The following is a 19,353-nucleotide window of genomic DNA, read 5'->3' on the forward strand; positions in this document are numbered from 1 at the left end:
GTCTGGCCTATAAGGAAAATATTTATCTTCTGGAGTTTTAAACCATCATACAAAGGATTCAGTACAAAATCAGTTAAAGATTGCTATTTTTACAGATGATTGGGCTCCCAAAAAGAACTACTACAAATCCATTAGAAGGTCCAAACACATCTTTCAGTGGTGCCATACCATGGAGTATTACAGAGGTATTTGATGCTTCAAGGCAATTACCTTCAAAATATTACAACCAGATCTATTTTAGAGTATTATATACACAGTTTTTAAATAAGGAGTTAGCATCCACAAAATTAAAACATCCACATGGACTTTTGTGAGCATCTCTAGAACTAAAAGATACAGAAAAGAAATGAAGCCAAAGTTGCACATTTGGGAAAAACACACAAAAGCACTAGGAAAAAAAAAAAAAAAGGCCAGACAGATTCCCTAAAAGAAGGCAGTAATACTATACAAGAATTTAATCTAAAATGGGTGTCAAAGGTCCTAATGTCTCAAACAAGAGCACAAGAGCACTTTTTTATTATATTTTACAAAGGAAAACAATACCCAGATATAAAAGGATCATGACAAATCCCAAGCTTCCATCCATGCCTTAAAAGAAGCTGTAACACCTCTGCACTAAGGAAACACTGTCTCAGCTCAGACCTTGTAATCTTTACACTTTGTGTGGCAGATTACTTTTGTCATATTCCAGAGGTGTGGATCTTAGCTATCTATTCCTCCAGCAGCTGATTCTGGGGGGGGGAAATCAGAGGTGTAAAGGTGGAAAAGGAGAGCTCAGGAATGCACATACCACTGCCCAGTGAAGGAGACTCAGCTCCTGCACACCGCATCTGTCGTGGCTGCATTAGGGACTACCACCAAACAGAAAATGAACTTATTAAGAGATGACAGGGGGTGTAAAGTGTCTTCCAGGGCTAGTGAAGACCACAGACCTACTTAACCTTCAGCACAACCTGGTCCTCAGCTTCCCACTGTAGTGGTTCCCACTCACTTTATACATAAAATAAATCACTACTCTAATTGCAGTAGTTCTCCCCAAAGAAAGCATGCATGTAAACAGCTTACTGTGCAATGATGTAGAATATTGTTCTTTCTATAAATATGGGAACAATTAGAGTAGCTTTAAAATAGTTTAAGAAATATATGTACCTAAAAATGTCACATACAAAGAGCATTTAACATGTACTTGAGATGTTGTACTCAAGTTTGCAGTTGAAGTGTGTCTGGTCTTGGCACACAATGTTTTCTGAAAGGGATTCCAACTATTCAACCAAGGCTATCTTGTAGCATTTAACCATTTAAACTTCAAAAAATCCCCAAGTGAATAGGTATAAGGATTCTCTGATGGATATGTGACTTCCCTAAACATAGTCAATGTGCAGAAATCAGAAGCTGACCCAAGGACACTGCAGCATAAGAGTGCAGAACCTTAATTCCTCCTCCACCTTTAAGACTTTTATGAAAAGAAAAAATACCCACCTGAATACAACATTTACAGCTGAAAACACTGCTGAGAATAGTTTAGAAAATGACTCCATTGTGTGCCATAGAAAACTACTTCCCCAATTTTCCTTCCCCCAACATAGTACAGCTCTGTATTTATTGAAATCTGTAAAGTAACTGATGCTTTGTGATACTCCAGCTCAGCAGACATTCAGCAGAAATACTACAACTTCACACACTCAAACCTGAGAAAGGAAGGTGGTGTTTCATGGAGCAGCACAAGACACACAGCATTTGACCACAGCAGCTCTGAGGTAGGGGACAGATGAAAACTGACATCCTGTTAAAATGTGCACACACACATATGGACCATGCAAAGTTTATTCTTTTGAAATACATCCCAGAAACTGAGATCAGCAAATGAACTTTACCACAGTTTCTTAAATGTGTACTTCTAGGGCTATAGTTAATCCACATGCAACTGCTGACACTTACTAATTGCTTTTCATGAGACAAACTGTCAAAATCCTTTAGTAAATAAAGATGGATTCAGTCTTTCTTTATTCTTAGATGTGGCCTTAATGCTGACTTGACAAATGTGAATTTGTAAACTAAAAAATAATTTTAGAAAATCCCCACAGTACAGCAATAGCAAAGACAAGGATAAGACTCCTGTACTTCTGTCAGTGAGCTAAGACTCTCAGGGCTGGAGATGAGGACTTTTAATGACAATCCTGTACTAATAAATACATAATATATTAATACAATAGGTAAATTATGAGGTAACACAGGCAAAGAAATTGACCTTTCTTAAATCCCTGTAAGAGCAACTTGGGAGCTACTTGTGTCAAGCACGGATCTGTGTGTGACACACACAAATTCTGATCAGAAATGAACAGTGGAAGATAAAGCACCTAAAAAAGGACTGATATTAACATTGAAAGCCAGGACTTCTGAGCTATTAACTTCAGCCACTTTCACCTACTTTTAAAGGTCAAAAAGTATCTCAAAATTAGTGTAAAACTTGTAATACTGGTAAGTACTGCCTACAAACAAGAATCTCAGCTCCATGGGGGAGACTTCAGGAACTAATGATGTATGATTTCTAAAAAACCACAACAAACCAACCAAACCAAACCACCAAAACCCCTCCAATACTACTAATACAGCGCCTGCAGTATTTCAGTTACCATTCTCAATAAAGACAAAGAAAAAGGAATGGCAGATTCCAAAAGGAGACACAAAAATGGCATGCAGGAATAAAAGCAAGTAAGTGATTTAATCAGCCCCCTTGACTCTCAACAGATATTTGGTTTTAAAAATCCCTTTGATACAATCAGAAGAAAATAATCAAATGTAGTGTGCAACCACAGAGGTATTTAGAGATGCATTCATCTCTGCTGGAGAGCATGTGAATATAAAACATTTAATATTTTTGCCCACATAGCTCATAAAGGAGAAAACGTCAAGATTTACGAATCATACTAGATGAAAAGTTAGAAAGAAATAAATAAGTAACTCAGAAATCCCATAATTGTTTTAGCTTTAAAGTATAAATATGTTTTTCTTCTTGAACTTATATGAATTTGGCTTTCTTTGTTCATAGAGGGATGACAAATTGATTATTCATAGTTTTCTATGTCAAGCCTATAATTCCATGTAGTCTTTTTAAAATATCGTATTTGAGAAACACCCCAGATCACAAATAAAGTATGTTCATAAAATGCAAAAGGGTTGGAATGGACCTTAAAGATCCTCTACTCCCCCACTGCCACAGGCAAGGACAGCTCCCAGCTGACCAGGCTGTTCCAGGTGTTATCCAACCTGGCTTTAAACACTTCCAGGCTTGGGGCATCCATAACCTCCCTGGGCAACCTGTTCCAGTGCCTCACCACCCTCACAGCAAAAAAATTCTTCCTAATATCTAACCTAAACTTTCCCTCTCTGAATCTGTACCTATTACTCTTGTCCTGTCACTACAGCTCCTGACTCCAGAGTCTCTCTCTCTGGGTCCCCTTCAGATCCTGAAAGGTGCTGTGAGGTCTCCATACAACCACGTCCACGTTTGTGAATGTGTCCTCTCCTTGTTTGAACCTAAAATGACTGTGCTTTCAATTTGAAAGTGATAATCAAAAACCACCTAAACTTGTTTGAGAGCCAACACTCAAAAGCAATTCTTTGGGAGGAGTCAACCTTCAGGAGGGCCTACTTCAACTTATTTCAAAATTATTTTTGATGTCCGTAAGGAAAAAATTGTATGTAGCCCCTGTGCCACTTCTGTATTGAAATCAACCATCAATTTCACATCTGGACATGTCCTGAAAACTTCTAATGTGGTGTCTAAAGTGCTGTCTTCTTCCTTTTATCAGCACAGCACCCAGTACCTTAAGCCAGAGAAAACAGCCCCTTCGTTTTCAGAACAGAGATGTAATAAAGCTGTACCCTTTGATTATTCTCCAGTGCAATTCCTTTAGTTTCCCAGAGCTTTAGCTATAATGCAGATAGTCCTGAGATTAAATGTGTGTGCTTGCACAGTCTTTACTGGGTCATTTAAGTCTTCCTTCAAAGCATTTTGCATCTTTCAAAGGCCAACACCAATCCAATTGGCTGCTTAAAATGCAGCCCATTACAAAAGCAAAGCTATAAGCTCCTGACAAAAACATTCACCCTTTCATACTAATCACAGAAAAAGTGGATTTGGCAATAGATAATTAGAGATGTCTAAAAGACTTCTGTATTCTGATGAAATTTGAATGCTTTCTCCAACACAACATAAATATTTAATACTAAATAAACCCAGAATAAAGTGGTGAGCCATGTATGCTTGAGAAAATAAACTTTTCTTTGGAAAAAATCAAAAGGAAGTTTGGTTTCAGTAAACTGAACTGCAGCAGGAAGTTGTTCATGACACCATAAAGCAGGAAGCATATATTTGGTTAATCATCAGACCAGCATAAAAATGAACTCAGAAGTGGTAACAAACCCATACACATGCACTTTTAAAACACATTTTGTATCTACTTGGAAAATAGCAATTTGTATTGCCAACCAGAGAATATCATCAGGACAACTTCTTTGGAATAAACAATTCTCTCAGCAACTTATTTTCATACAACAAAGAAAAATTAGAAAGAAAATTCAACTGCAAAATAAATCAGACATCAAAGCACACTGCTCTCAATAACATTCCTTAAGTGTCATATCTTGGCCAGTATCCCAGGATACCCTTAGAAATGACACATTGCATCTCAATGGGATTCTTTTAACAAAATATTTTAATAAATAAATTCAGGTTTTATGCTAACTTATTTGATTAAATACAGCTTTATGGGAATTATGTGCAACAGATGTCAGAGCCTGATGGGCTTTTGTTCCAATTCCTAATTGTTTGTGAAACTGCCATTTATAAATGCTATCACATAGTAAGACCAATAAATAATCCACCTCAAAAGCCTAAGTATGTTTCTATTCCATTCTGAAATGGCAAAAGTCAAGTATTTAAAATACCATCAGGTTTCAAGGACAGCTCACGAAACAAAAAAGTTCAAGTGTTCTGCACTAAGGTAAGGGAAATGAGCAACTTTGTTTATTACCTACCAACATCCAAGTATGATGTGCATTACACAACCTTTTGCCAGGTATAACTGCACACTCAGTACCATCAGTGAGAAACTGATAACTGTTCACATTTTCCTCAATTTTCTAGAATAAGGTTTAAATAATTCCCTTTTTTCCAAGAGATATTTTCAGCTAAAATTCTAAAATACAGGCACTCCCACTACAGAACATTTCCTAGCTTTCCTAAGGTTATTTTTACCCATCCCAAATGCAGGCCATGCATGGTACTGTCTCTAGGCCATGTACAAACTCATGACACCCTTCACACAGAACAGGTTTATTTCAAAATCACCTGAAAGCAAAGGGAAGACTCTTTCTGATTTCAGTGATTGTAAGAGAATGAATACATTAATTTATTTTGCATATTGTTAGAAACACTAGAAAATTAAATCCCTAAACTTGTGAAAAACCCAAGATGCTTCTAATCTGGATATCAGAAAACCGTATTCAGAAACTAATGACTAACTAGGCAAAATTCTCATGTACCTGCTTAGTTGTAAGAATTTTCATGGATTCTATTTTTGGGATTAGGCAAATATTTAACTTCCCAATGAAGCAATCCCCTCTATAAAGATTTTATTGCCATTTTACCCTGTTTCAGTGATACAGCAGAGAAGAGATTAAATCCTATAGGGTGCTTTCATATCACATGCTTAAGAAGATGAAATGAGAATCTGAAAGTTTATGACTTCGTGTTTTTCTCTGATAACTTTACAACATCTCATGTTTCTCTCATTCCTATGTTTTTATTTAAATTGGATCCTAAGGTAACAACATAGTAACTCATTTTAAAAGGCAGTAAATACGCCTGCAGAATTCCTGGCACAAAAGCAGAGGATCTGTCAAGTCTTCAATGTAGAAAACCCCAAAAATGAACAACAAAAAACACACCATTAAGTGCATTTTATTTGCAAATATTGTGTGCAAACAAATCATGTAATTACTTGGGTTGAAGGAAACTAATAGGCTACTACATTTTTTCCTTCTAATACCAGGAAAATTATCATTATCCTGATAACATCCTTGATAGACAGATATCAAGCCTAGACCTGAGCATTTTCAATGACAGTGATTACAAAACATGCTTTCCTGGATTATCTTATTGCTTATTGGTACGAACAGTTTCTTAGTGCTTAATTTTAAAAATACTTTCCCCACCATACATCATTTCTCATTCTGTCATTGATTACTGATGAAATTAAATTATTCTGGCCTGTTCTGTAATGTTCCTTTACATTTTATGATAAGTGGTAATTTCTCTCCTCAGCTGTGCATGAACATGCCCAGCCCTCATTCTCTTCTCTCAGCTATTATTTCCCTAAACTTTTCATAATTTTTGTTTGTTGAACTATCTCCAGTTGATTTTAAACAGTGCATTATCTTCCACAGTATCTTTGAAGATAATCAAGAAAATTCCACATCACTGACACCCCGGAGGAGACATTACAAAGACAGACAAGGTTTACAGAATAACAGCACATCAATGAAAGTAAAAGGCATATGCCACCCAAGAAAAACTTTTTTCTTTTACCTGTAATGATGTTAAAAAGCTGTATTTTAAAGCTACTGTGATAATTCTTGCACAAAGGAAGCATCTGAGTTAAATTTCATGGTGTCTTATAATACACTAGGACATAAACCAGAAAAATACATACAGGATTAAATTTCCATAAAGCCCAAATGATCTGGCATATGAAATAGGAGAAGGAATTTAATCCACTCCTATAATGTGGTCAGGGCACATGACTTCCACCCTGTCTCCATAGCTGCCTGCTCCAGCCACTGAGCCAGAATAGCCCCCATGGCTCCTGCAGACCACTGGCCCAGCTCTGTGACCATCCCTGGCTGCTCCCGTGGCCAGGGCTGGGATGCAGCTGCTGCTGCTGGGCTGTGATCCTCAGTGCCCTGGCAGGACCTCCTGATCTCTGCCCCCAGCCAGGTAATGCACAGCACACAGCCTCCACACCTGCACCTCCCCCTGTGGAGTTATGCTCGTTCCTAACCTTCCTGGGGAACCTCCTCCTGTTTGCCTGCAGGAGGGAACAAGCAGAGGTGGAGGTTGCTCTGGTTTCCTTCACCCTCTAAGGAAAAAGGTTTCCTTCGCTCCTGATGGAAAACTACACTTATCAGTTGTCTTTGTAATAGATAAAGTGTAAAGTCATTTCTTCCGAGGAAGCAAATTAGATTAGGAATTAATTTGTTTGAAATGTGAAATAAGTTAATCTCTTTGCTTAAAAAAACAAAAAGGCTGTGGAAACCCAGGGCACCAGGAATATTTCTCTGTCTGCTCTGGGGTGCCCTGAGCCCCAGGGGAGCACTGACTTTGAGCCCTCATTCATGGAGAAAGTTTCCTAGACTTCAAGATAGACTAGAATCCACAAAAGTGTGAAATAGATTATAAAGAGCAGTGTAGGTCTATAATTTGGTGAGAAATTGAGGTTTTGGGATTTTTAGCATGTTGTGGATGGAAGCAAGATGGAGGGCACAGGGTGTCATCCTGGGTTTCTTCTTCATGGGTTTGGGTGGCATTTTATAATTGGGCAGAAAAAGTCTGCACTGTGGGCTCCGTGGGAGCAGTTATTGGGTTAAAAGGGAAAATAATCTAGGTGTCAGTTCTTAACTGGATAGTTTAGTCTTAAAAGACCTTGTAACGAAAGATTGTTGGCCATTTTGTGCCTTCTAATGAAAAGCTGCCAAACTCACAGCAATAAGACTGTTTTACTGATAAGAAATAATAAACATTTAAGTCCAAATGCAAATTACTGTCTCAAGTGCCTTGAATCCAGACCCAGAAAAATTGAGTGGCACACACACAAAAGGCAAATCTTATAAAACAGGAATATAAGAATAAGCTTTCAGTTTTTTTCATTAAGAATTTTTTAAGTCAGGAACTCCTGCTGAGTTTTACCTGCATTTTGCAGGTAAAAATGCAGCACGAATGGGGTACAATGCACATGCAGAATTGCAAGTTTTTTAGTCCAAATGCTTTTTATTCATCACGTGATATTTTCAGAGTTGAGAAGAAACCACATAACCATCTTGCACACAATTCAGTCTCCTCAAATTTGTTCTCTTTTAAATGCAGTGAACTTTACAGTGAATTTTTCATACTTTCAAACAGAGAGGTCGACATAATTTTGTTTTGTCAACTAGGAAAAGGTACAGTTGTGTCCCTGTTCTCAGGCGTTATTACTCAAAGCACAAAAGGGAGCACGTGACTGTACACTGACCTTCATCTGTTCCCAAATTATGCCTTTTAAAAGCCTTGAATCTGTTTAAGGGGAGCTGCTGAAACCTGAAACGAATGTGGTCTATTGCTTTATAAAGTAGATGAATGTAGAACTTAAGTATTACATTTCAGGCTCTTACTGTACTATATATAGCAAAATTAGGATGAGGGAGAATATAACTGTAACCTGAGTCTGGTTTTAGAGAATATTTTTTTGTTACAGGTATCGATGGTTACTCTGTAAAATTTAGTATGTTTCTATTTCTAACAGAAAATCACCACAAATTTGCAGCAGGAAAATGTTCTCCTGATAAAGATTTTAATTTTTAAAAGCCGAGTCCTTAAAAAAATTACCAGCCCACAAATCACACCTCCACAAATTGCTAACCAGTTCTAACAGACCCAAGCCTAAAAACAATCTTGAAATAAACCTTGTATCTACATTTTCATTGCTTGCACTCTGCCTGATTTTCATCAGGATATGTTTAATAATGACCAAACACATCATCTTGAGTATTAAAGTGAAAATTACACTTAATTAGAAAAGTAAGAAGTGCATAACTGCAGAAAGCATCTTTTGCTGTGTGCCTGACACAACAGGCCAAAATTAAGTAACTCTTAGGAGCAACACCTCAATAAACTTGTTCAATAATTACAGTGGAGAAGAGGTAATAAAGGATTTTTACTTCATTAATTTTTAGTAAACTTCATTGTTGTTTCTAATGACATTGTAAAACCTTCCAATGAGCTCTGATAATGTTCATCTGCATGTTTCCAAGAAAGATTAACTTAAAATCCACAGGACAGGAACAATAGTAAGCTCATTATTTTCCAATAGAAAAATGGCTTATGAATTGACAGATTCCTTGACAAGGTTACAAATTTTTGACAGTTTTCAGAAGGGAATTGTAACACTCATTACACATTTAATATGCTTGTAAAATCATAGAAACCTTCAGGATATAAGTGACTTTTGGAAATCATCTGATCCAATTTCCTGTTAAAAGTCACTCTAACTTCTAAGTTAGGCTTGATTTCTCAGAGTCTTATCCAGCCAAGGTTTGGATTTCTCTAAGGATGGAGATTCTGGGCAAAGCATTCCAGGACCAAACTACCGTCCATAGGTATGTCCTTGTGTTGTGGATCTTCCTTCTGTTAGAATTTAAACCTAAATATGGTAAGAAATGCTGCTTCTTTTGTCTATGCTGACACACAGTTGACTTTTGACAGCACAGGTTCTGAAGGTTTGCTTTAACACAGTTTATTGTGTGACCAGTAGTAAATGACACATAACTATTTTTGTCTTTAAGTGGGAGGGAGGGATTGGGAATAAGCAATTATTTGTTCAACATGAATTACAGCAGTGACATCAGGATTGATGTCTAGCTCTGAATGGTCTTGATCTTAAGAAAGCCCATGAACCACATACTGTAGACTCATGGCCAAATGTGCAATAACTAAAGGAAAGAAAAGAAATAAAGGGAAGAAAAGTAATACCAATTCTGCTATTTTACCTCGTGCTAGAGTTACACTACCAGACTACATATGGTTAAATGATCTTGCCCTACTGCAACATATAGTGAGATTTTAAAAGATGACTCACATCTAAGGCAAATGAAGTGACTCCTGCAGCCCTTGTGCTTTTGTCTTTGTATAATTTAATCAGCTGTTCATCTGAACAGTTGGAAAGGATACATTTATACAACAATAACTTCATCTCTCTTGGTAAATATTTTTCTGTATCTTCTGATACAAATCTATTCAATATTGGCTTATATTGACTTAATTTGAAGTGAGACAGAACATTGGGGTCCCAAAGGAACCCAGCACACAAGCTGTCAGTTCACTGCCATGCAGCAAGGAAGTCTGTCTTAAGCATGTTTACTTGTGCTGCTGAAAGAGGATGACAAATAAAGACATGGGTTAGGCACAATGTCTGGTTTTATAGGGTTACACAGTTGTTTTTTTAATTCATCATCACTAAATTCGTAATACATATCAATTCTATGTAAATATATAATATATGCATGTGTTCTTTACAGATCTTTACAGAGTATGCTCAGTTCAGGTAAATAGCCTTATTGCAGACACTTGGAGCATTTAACAGTCTTACAGCACTTCTGTAAGTTGTAAGCTATGAATACTTATGAAAAAGTATTATGGAAAAAGGATCTTAATTCTGGAAAACATCCATAATCTTCTTCAAGCATACATACCAGGAAATCCTGACCAACAGAACTGTGTCCCAGAAACCTCTCCTCTTCTTCAATATTTATCTTTCATTGACAGTAACAAACCTGTAAGAGCTCTCTCAGCATGAAGTTCTTTATAATCTTCAGGAACTAGTTAGCATGACTTTTCCATATAATAAGCATCACAGCTATTAAAATACATCAAAATGTAGAGCTTTAAAGTATTACAAGGGATCTTGAATCTGACTAATGTATTGGGTAATAACTGCTTTCCTATTCACAAAAAAAAAAAAAAAAAAAAAAAAAGTAAACCCATGGATTTCCTATGCAGGAAGTTCACATTACTACCTTTGGTGTCAGAAGCTGCAATGAATTTCCTTGTGAAAGAGTGTTAGACATTCTGCAGTTCCACAGTAGTCACTAATAAGTTGGGGTGGCAGCTGTCGTGCATCTGAAGCTAACAAATGTTATGTGACCAGAGATGACTGGCATGACATGTGGCTGTAGCCTTTTTATAAAGTTATGTTCTCAACTATTTTAAAAATGTCCACAAAAGTCCTTCAGAAATACTGTTCCCAAGAAGTTCATGGAAAACTGATCCTTTAATACTTACCCCACTCAGTTAGTTGCATATATTCACACATTATCACACAGTGATAAACTAAAGTTTAAACAAAAATAGTCATATAAATTCATCTGGAAGTCATGTTCTCAGCACTGTGACTTGAGGCTGGATTCACTTGCTTGAATGGGAATATATTAAATTTCCAGCAATCAATTATCATTTCAGCCTTTGTATCTGCCATCATAAATTCAGGCACATGCCCATATGGACAGACAAAGTGCAAAGACAGAACTGTCTTCCAGGCAAATTCCAAAAGCAAGTGTGAAGTTCAGTATTGAAATATCACTCCCTTTTCTGTCTTCATTCTCAAGCAGCACAGGCATTTTTAATCCAATACTTTCCCAATTCTCCTAAAAATTTTACCTTCATAATCTTTATATAGATAAAAACTGCTGCTAGAATTTTATATCCCTCCCAGGCACCCACATGCATATAAAGACTCATGTCACAAAAAGATTCATGTAAGGACTTAGAGGGTTCCAACAGAGAAGAATTTGCCAAAATGCAACTGATTTTAGTTATTTAAGACACACAAAAAATACATCTCTTGATGTGGCTCTGGTTATGTCACAATTTATTTTAGTGTTTGGCTACATTTTTTACATTTAATAGAGTTAGAAAAGCTTCTTCTTGGAAAAAGTTGTTATCATTGTTTTTTATTTTTATCTTCTAATGCCTGAATTTTCAGCAAACAGATTAAATATTAATACTTTTTGAAAGACATATAAATATTTTAGTTTTTAATAACACTGAGACTTGGTCTGTTTTATATACACCTTATTTGTTGTAATCTTGTATGAACTGATCTTTGAAGTCAGGAGTTAATTGCTTTTCTTCTCTGATCAGAAAAATACATTTGGAAACACAGAAGAAACTCCTTCCTTCAGGTAAAAAACTCCCACTCAACAAAGGATTTCATACAATCCAAATGTTCAGTTCCATCTTCTATGTAATCATTAAAATGTACAATAATGTGCTAATAATGCAATGTGTAAATAATGTGCACAATAACGTGTTAATGCATAATTATGTGTTAAAACTTTAATACTGAAACAGTCAAGAAAAGACAAAGCTTACTGAAAACATAATAAACCACAAGGAGATTTTTAAATTTCTGTTAATTCTATCTTAAACAGTAGAGAACCACCTGCAAGTATTACACAAGAAGTGAGAATTGAAGAGGAAATTGGAGGAAAGAAAACATCAACAACACTTGACCAATTAAAGAGAATACAGTATGAAATACAACAGGAAGACAATGGGAAATAATGTGATGCCATTGTTACCTGTCATGTGTCCTCATAAAATCCCAGAACTTCTTCGTGCCATTCTGGGGGGGGAAAAAATTAAAAATGAATCAAATTAACTCCAACTGAAAAATTACTATATTGAAATTTTTCAAAACTTGAGAGGCATTTCTTTGAAAACTTAGTATAGTTAGTTTTATTTATGAGGCCAGTACTCCGGATTTTGACAGTTAGTATTACAGACCCTGAAGCTGTCTTAGGACAGCTCAAAATCTTAGACCCACAATAATATGATGACAGCTAGCAGACATTTATTGCAGCCTTCAGGCCCAGTTTTGGCCACAGTATCAACTTCAGCTGCCCAATCTAACTATTCACAGTGCCAGGAAGCCATAAACAGCTCTGTTTTAACCAGTAAAATAACCCACAGGTATGTTCTTCCATGTCCAGAAATGCTCTTACCTGGAGAACAGCTCAGCCCTTACCTCCTAACTAAACCCATGTGGGATCCAGGAACAAGACACCTTCCCTCTAACCCCTTACAAGGACCCTTTGGTCCCTTACAAGGACCAAAATAGGAGCTTTATCCACACCTAGCATGAGGGGGTGACACTCCACTCTGCACAGCAGCTGTTCCTCTGCACTGCTGGTGGTGCTGAGGGCTTGAAATCACAGCACTCACTCAAGAACTGGGAGACATAAAATGGCTGATTTTCTCAAGATGGGCCAATTCGTGTCCTCTGCCAGCTTAGAAAGAACAATATCCATTACAGCACAACTGACAGTGATCTCTGAAAACAAGTGTTCTTTCACAATTATAATGAACACACATACCTTGCTTACATTTATATTATACCTTCTATAGTTACCTATAGCAATTCATACACATCAGTTAATGAGATGCATATAATTCTTTACTCTGTTTACTGGAAGCGTGATGGTGTTTTTCAGCTCAAATACAACTCAAGAGATTTCACTCCCAGGTCAGTTTTAAGTCTGTGTTAGAAATCATTACGAAACCAGAGGAAATTCTTGTGGTTGATACCTTTTTCTTATAAACAACACAAAAACGAGACCTGCTGAAGACCTACACACCTAAAATATGCTTAATGTGAAAAGCAGCACTTGACTTCTATTATAAAGTATGGTTAAATGGATGATCAAACCTTGAGCAACTGGTTAATGATTTAAAGCAGGTAAATGTGAGCAATGAGAGAAGAATCAAGTTCAGTTGGTGGGTAAAGGTGCCAACCAATATAGACAGGCCCTTCAGCTCTATTACAGATGTCATGGCTACCAAGTACACAACAGCTGGTGGGGATTAGATAACAAGCACTCTGGTTCAGAGATTAAGTCTCTGAGCTTTATGAGTTTACCAAGCTTTTTGGAAGAGGGACTGTTTGCTTGCTAGCTGGGTTTTCCTTCATTCCCACAACTCTAATTATAAACAGTTGTTCACCTCAAGAGAAACTCTAATCCGTGCTTCCATTGGTGTGTTCACATACCTTCTGTTAGCACTGACAGGAATCCAACGTGTGCAGCACAGGAGAAGCCCTGTCATTGTTTAAATGCAATGTAATGTTGAAAGGAAAATAAAGACAGCAAATTCTTAGTGTGAACTGAAATATTAAAGCCATTGCTTCCAAATCTGAGTGTATATCCAATTCATTCCACCTGCTGAGAGACAGAGAAACAGCTCTGATAGGACTGTGATACAATACACAGCTGCAACATGGGCTGTGTTGTATGGTAAGATAATTTAAGGTATTAAATGTGCAAGGTCAGCTCAATCTTTCTGTAAGTTTATTTCTACCTGTAAGCAAGGTATTTGGGGGATTTGCTAGCAGATTGCTGAGCAATTTTCCATTTAACACAAAAGAATCGGAAAACTTTGTACCAAGGGTAATGTCTCCTGCATGTAACTTCATATTGTTTCTCTCTAGTCTCAACCTTCCCCTGCCCCAAATCCTAAGTTGGTGCTACCATCAACAATTCTCCCTTTCTAATGTCCACTTTGGAGAAGTGTGGGTGTCCAGCTGCTGGAGATGTCAAAAAAAAAGCCTGAATCAAGTCTCTCCTTCCATTAGACTATTAGTCCTGTGATACTGCATTCTAACATACAATCCCACCAACAATCTTCCTAGCTCTTTCCTCTTGCCATCATTTTGCAAATTATAGAGCCTGATCGCTTTGGAGCACTTATGAGAGGGTTTCAAATAGCTGAGGAAAATTACACCCTAGAGAATCATCCTCATACAGATGGGATCCATCAGAACTGAATGACCTCTTCCCAAGGATGAGCTCTATTACCATTAACAGAGCCTACCTCACAGATGTGCAAATAATTTTTAGCAGAAAGTAAAAGAAGGAACTTAGCATCTAAAAAGAAATTAATCAGAAAAAAAATTAGATTTTCTATTTTCTAAGCCCAGTTAAAGCACTATCTCTAGAACATGATTTGATTATTCTAAGACCCAAATTCAAAACCAGCCACAGGCTAAATTATTTTGACTCAAGACATTGGTTAATATCATATACTCTGACTGAACAATGCTTACTAAGCTATTTTCTGCCTATATTTGAATTAAAAAGTTTTTTCATATGACCAAGTTGCACCTGTCCAAATAAATAAATCAATAAACAAATGAAACATTCCAACATCTCTTTGTTTACAGTGGCAGAAACTCAAATGAGCCCCATTCATGCCCTATTGTGGAAGTCAAATGTAATTTGAACCCAACCGAATGGAGTTGAGTTTCTATTGTACCCAATGCATGGTTCTTTCCTAACAGACTGCTAGGAAAGTTGCTAATTATTAATAGCATGTAAACAGTTACCAATGGTTCTTATGCTGCTTTACATACTTTACAGAACATTAATTCTAGCCAGCTTCTAACCAACTATATCAAGCTGTATGTAGTATCTCTATCTTATCTTTGAGACAAAAGTATTACTTGCTGAACTGATCAAGATTCATGCTTTTAACAGCCAAGTGGCTATGATTACTTGTTAAACTGTTCCATTCTATATATCCTGGTCTTTGACAGAGCTCTGCTATCACCACAGTTACAGACAGCTGCAATATTAAAGGCATCAGTGGTCAACATCATTCCTGAAAAAGAGAAATATCTTTGTGAAACAAAAAGGCTCTCTCAAACTCTTAACAGTTTTCATTTTAATAAGCATATGCAATTGCATTATTACAAGTAGTTCATTCTCCAATGTCCAATAAGGAACAATCACAGTATCTCTCAATGCAGTGAGAACTGAGTATAACTGATTGCTGGGAGATCTAAGCATTGATGACAGGAAGGAGAAAGAATTATTTTAAGACATTTGAGAAAGATTTAAAAAATTATTCTTCAAACAGGAAATGTGTCCTGTGATGTTTATAAAGATATGTATGTCAGAATTATTTTACATTTGTTTTAATCTGTTCAGAATAGCAGTTCTGATACTGCAACAACCTTGTGTAACACATAATCGATTTGGTAAATCTTTAATCACAAAGTAATCACACTCTAGTTCTGTGCTCAGTGATCAGGTTCTGTGATGTTGCAACACTCAACTAGTGCATATAGTATGTGTAAATTAATAAAGCTGTATTCCAGGAGAGGCAGCATGTGAGACAACCTCGTTTCACATTACACAGAAGACAGATCACTTACATAAGTACTAATTGCATAAGAAAGCCATACCAGGTCAGACAAGATGTCCATCTTGCCTGGCAGCCTGTCTCTAAAATTTAAGAACAGAGAAAGCACAAAGCTTCCCCAGAACACTCTTCAAGTCTGGCAAAAGACACCAAAGAGTGGCAAAAGACAGTGCCTCAAAAAGGCACCCAAATTAAACGAAGTCCTCCCTCAACTCTAAAAAAGCAAGCACAAATAGCTGTTTCAGTACTACCTGAATGTGCAAAGCGTGTCACATTTGTAAGACTGACTTGGTAATGGCATTGGTAACTTAATCAGAATTAACATCAGCTAGCTAGGCTTGACAGTGTGCAGAAGGAGACTCACTGCCTTCTGGTTCAGGTGATTGCAGGACAACCAGACACTGCCAAGTGCTCTCTGCTACACAAGTGCTGACAGTGACTGCAATATTAGCAGATGTGACTCCTACCTGTGCAGAGCTGTTTATGTCATCCATACTTGATCTTCACATTGTCCTACTACCATCCTTGAAATAATTTTCTTTAGACTCTTCCTGCACCAGCTCAGTGCCATAATTACAGGCAGTAGTCTCTTTACACTGTCTGTAATGGATAAGTTGGACTTGTCTGCAGCCTATCAAAATACCATTCTTTTTACCACATGCCCTCTAGCTAAAATGCCTTAAGAATCACTATGCCAGGGATATTGCTGTCCTCAGCTTTTGTCCACCACCTGAGGCAACAAAATATCTAAACAGCAAGGTCAAATCACTGCCAGAATGCCTAAAGGAGAACTCTTGCTTGCTAGAGGAACTCGCCTAAGACTCAGCCCAGGCAGGCCAATAAAGAAGAGAAAAAGGACTTGCTGTGCTAATGATGTAGAAAGAAACATCCACTGGCACTGACTGTAGGGTGACACTGGGTATGCTCCACATGTGACAGACCCTGGACATGCTCTGACACAAGTCACTGGAAGTTTCTACTCTTCACTTGGGGCAGCTTCAACGCCTTCCTCCTTCTTTTCCCCGAGGGCAGTGCCCATGCACAGTCTGCCAAGCTCTTGAGAAGCTCTTGAACCAGCTCTCACATGAGGTAATGTGTCTGCACAGGTACCAATACTCACCACTGTTGGACTGATCTGATACCATCCTGGGCTTTCAGCCCAAACCAACCAATCCCCTCAGTCTTGCTGTGGTGTACAGCCCTCCAGACTCACAATTTCTCTGCACATGCAGCTTTTTCAAATGAAGGAATAAGTACTTAAACACAATTTTAGAGAGAGAGGTGTAGGCCTTTCCTCAAGGATCATTCCAAGAATCTTCCCAAAGAATGAGATCCTTTTCACAAGTAATTTAATTGAATTAGAGCTGTGGTACTCCAGTTATAAGATGCTACTGAGTTTCAAGGTGAGGAAGAGAAAGGACAGGGATGCTGTAGTACATGGCACACAGTTACAGTAACCTTGGTACAGTGCCACACTAAGGGCTGACACAGCAGAAGTCTGTAAAACCACGAATCATACAGGGATGGTGAATGTGAAAAAATATTCACTATTTCTCATAATATAGAAGAATATTCACTATTTCTCAGAATATATGTCATAGCTGGATACCTGGAAAAAAGGCTGAGGTTTTTCTGGGCACTGATCTTCTCTGATCTGCCTCATCTCAATGAACCAGTGCTCAAAGCCTGCAGCCACACAGAGAGGTTTGCCTTGCTTATGTATAAAAGAATCAACTGACAGCTTCTGAAACAGCTGCAGACAAACTGCATTACATGTATGTTTTAAACATGTGCAATTAAAGGCTTATTCTTGGATTTTGTTAGAAGTTTTATTCTGAAGAGTAAGCTAAAAACATGGTGTAACAAGTGGAAGAACACTCACAAAACTGCTCTAATGCTTCCTTGAACTTTGTGTAATAATTTTTTCACAACATCACACAAGGATGTATAAAATAAATCCTCCATACACAGGTTTACAGTAACAGATTTCCTGTAGTTACTCTGTTGGGAGTTTTATTTGACAAAACTTTGATTGTCACTTATTTAATGACTCCTTGAAATGAGCTCTGGACAAAAAACATGTAAGTGAAGGAGAAATGATCTTTACCCAAAACCTAGTTAAAGCTTCTCCTATATTATTTTCCTTATACAAGTATCTAAAAATTTAAAAAGTGACCAAATTAAAGGCACTGCCTTATGTCATCTCCCACATTTATCCATTTCTGCTTGGGCAGACGAAGTCTAAGTGGCCAAGAACTGTAAAGTTACACCAAAACCACCTCAGTAAAAAGGTTTTGAACCTTGTATTACATATTTTTGACAAGAAAGGTAACAGGCCATGCAGGCAGATCACTTAAAATGCAGGAGACATATGTACAAAATACGTCCAAAATAAGCAAATTAACATCACATATACCACTAAAAGAGAAAGAAAAGAAATATGTCCATGACAATGATTAACTTCTTTCTGTTTACATTACAGGAGAGACAACATGAGGTTTGGTGCCCCATTGTGAAAGGCACTAAACACATATAGTGGGAACAGTTCCTGTTCAATGATCTTACAATTCAGTTAGAGCCCAGACAAAAGTTGATGTAAACAAACAGAGGCAGTTAAGACAAATACATTCTGATTTAGATAAGCTACATGCACTAGTTATGAGGGTTAAAATGACAAACAAATCATGATCTTCCAGTCTCTACCATTTGGAATGGGTTTAAAGCAGTCATCCAAGAAGTAAATGTTCCATATTTGTGAAAAAATCCAACTGGAGAAGTTGAAGCAATTATAAAATAAAAATAACTCTGTCCTCATTGCTCCATCTACTCTGTTTCCACACTCCTAAGACACAAAAGCAGTTAATGTCCTTAATGCAAAGGGATAACAAGAATTCTTCATGTAATAAAATAATTATACTATAGGTGCAGAAAAACAGGTAAGAGAATTAATTGGAAAATAACAGTATTAAACCAGAGTCAGCAAAGTCAAGCAAGAGTGAGGTCCCTGTTTACTGATTTACATGGACCAAAGCAGTAAACTCCCTAGGGGAATAATCAATTTTTTGGTTTTTTTCTGCTCTCAAAAAAAAATTTTTAAAGGTTTGAGGGTTATGCTTTTTTTCCAAAAAGTATAAAACTTGTTTTTCTATTGCACTTATTTTCACATTCAACCAATCTTCTACAAATGTATTTAGTACCAATGTGCAAAGCAATGCTTCTATCTGGAAATTCCCCGTGCATTCTCCTGTGGAGGTGTACAACTTGTTGCCCAGACCTTCATAGAAAGAGAACACTGAACTTCTCATTTTATTAGATAGGTTTTTGTGAGGTTATTCCACATGAGC

The 19,353-nt window shown here is 37.2% G+C and overlaps 1 protein-coding gene across 1 annotated transcript in view; it reads right to left on the reverse strand.

Moving 5' to 3' along the window:
- Window positions 1-19,353, reverse strand: part of NUDT14 (nudix hydrolase 14) — a 59,878-nt gene that overhangs the window by 19,682 nt on the left and 20,843 nt on the right. Inside the window, exon 2 of the mRNA XM_066552676.1 lies at window positions 12,394-12,437. Within this exon, the coding sequence (XP_066408773.1) occupies window positions 12,394-12,437 (44 nt within the window). The remainder of the gene's footprint in view (window positions 1-12,393; window positions 12,438-19,353) is intronic.

Source organism: Molothrus aeneus, chromosome 6, assembly GCF_037042795.1.
Source record: "Molothrus aeneus isolate 106 chromosome 6, BPBGC_Maene_1.0, whole genome shotgun sequence".
In the NCBI taxonomy this organism is placed as follows: Eukaryota; Metazoa; Chordata; class Aves; order Passeriformes; family Icteridae; genus Molothrus; species Molothrus aeneus.